The sequence below is a fragment of the Entamoeba invadens genome (assembly GCF_000330505.1).
Source record: "Entamoeba invadens IP1 unplaced genomic scaffold scaff_1105074724897, whole genome shotgun sequence".
NCBI classification, from domain to species: Eukaryota; Evosea; order Mastigamoebida; family Endamoebidae; genus Entamoeba; species Entamoeba invadens.
Window position 1 is genome coordinate 1 of NW_004443703.1, and position 1,457 is coordinate 1,457.

At 22.6% G+C, this 1,457-nt stretch overlaps 1 protein-coding gene across 1 annotated transcript; it reads right to left on the minus strand.

Annotated features, from left to right (window-relative positions):
* Positions 1-19: 19 nt before the first annotated feature.
* Positions 20-1,300, minus strand: EIN_259600 (hypothetical protein; the record flags this gene model as incomplete). Its single annotated transcript, XM_004261085.1, has 1 exon — positions 20-1,300. The coding sequence occupies one exon, from the start codon at positions 1,298-1,300 to the stop codon at positions 20-22; it is 1,281 nt and encodes a 426-aa protein (XP_004261133.1).
* Between the last annotated feature and the right edge of the window lie 157 nt (positions 1,301-1,457).

Here is a 1,457-nt window from a genome sequence, read left to right on the forward strand (position 1 = left end):
ATAATAAAAATTATATATTTTACCCACATTCTCTAAATATTTTTACTAAACTATCATGACAACTATCATTATAATATTGCATTAATTTATATACTTCTTCTGTTGTTGGAACTGGTGTTATACGTTTTTGATCTCCTTCATTAAATAATTTACGTATTTTACTCATGTATTGGAGTAATTCTTTTCGTTTCATGTTTTGAAATGATATAGAATTAATAATGTTTTTATATTCATCATCATTTAAAATATAATATTTGACATATAAATCTCTTATAGTTCTACATAATCTATCAATAGGAGCTGTAGAAGTATGAATTTTTGTTGCTGTAACAAATAATTTAATGTTCTTAGAATTAATATAATCAGCAAAATCATTTGATGATATACCTCGTTCTCCATCAAATATTAAATTTGTCATTTTTAATCCTTGTTTAAATAATTCTTCAAAACCATTTATAATTGATGATGCAGTTTTATCTTTAATAGAAATAACATACCCATATCTTGTATTAATATTTATACCTATTAGGTATGATTGTAATGGATTATTTTTATGAACTCTGTGATCAAAATTTATTTTTACAGATGGATTATCATATTTTTGTTGAGTTACTCTCTTATCTTTATCAGAGAAATACAATATATCAAACATATAAGTATTTGGTATTGCAACAAATTTATAAGCAAAATTTTTATTATAAAATGAATATTTAGGTGGAGATGGTTTAAAATTATTAGCATAAATTATATCTTTGTTATTGAAATAAGTATATATATTTTTAGCTAATGATGGAACATATTGATTCATATCTACATTAAATAATTGTTTAATTGTTCTATCTTTCTTAAAATAATTAGTTGGTGGATAAGTAGCTATAGTAGTGGTTGTACCGTGTGGTTGAATTGACGAGAAACTCACGCCGTAGGCTGACGGTTGAGGTCTTAATTCAGCATTTAATTGAATTTCTGGTGTTTGTTTAATTTCTTTAACTTCTGGTTTAGGTGTATTTGCATCTTTTTTAAATTCATGTGAACCAGTAACTTCTAGCATTTTAGATATACTTGCATTTATACTTCGTTTATTAGTAGTATATATATCATATATATCATCTAATAATTTTTGTGTTCTATTATTACTAATATTAAAATAATTATAAATACCAGAATAAAAATTTTTTAAATTGTGCTTTGAGTTAGTATTAGGATTAATCCCATATAATTTATCTCTATTATTATATGCATATTCTATTTTATTTTTATAAGTATTATAAAATTTAGATAATTCTTGTTCCTTTGTCATTTATATTTTTTTAAAATGAACCCAATTCAGTATTAAATTTAATATTTCTACAGAATTGAGATCTTGATTTAATTTTAAAATCTTTAGTAAATTCAAATGATGGTCTAAGTTGTAAAAGATTAAAATTAAACGATTCTCCATCATATAGTTCTTATAT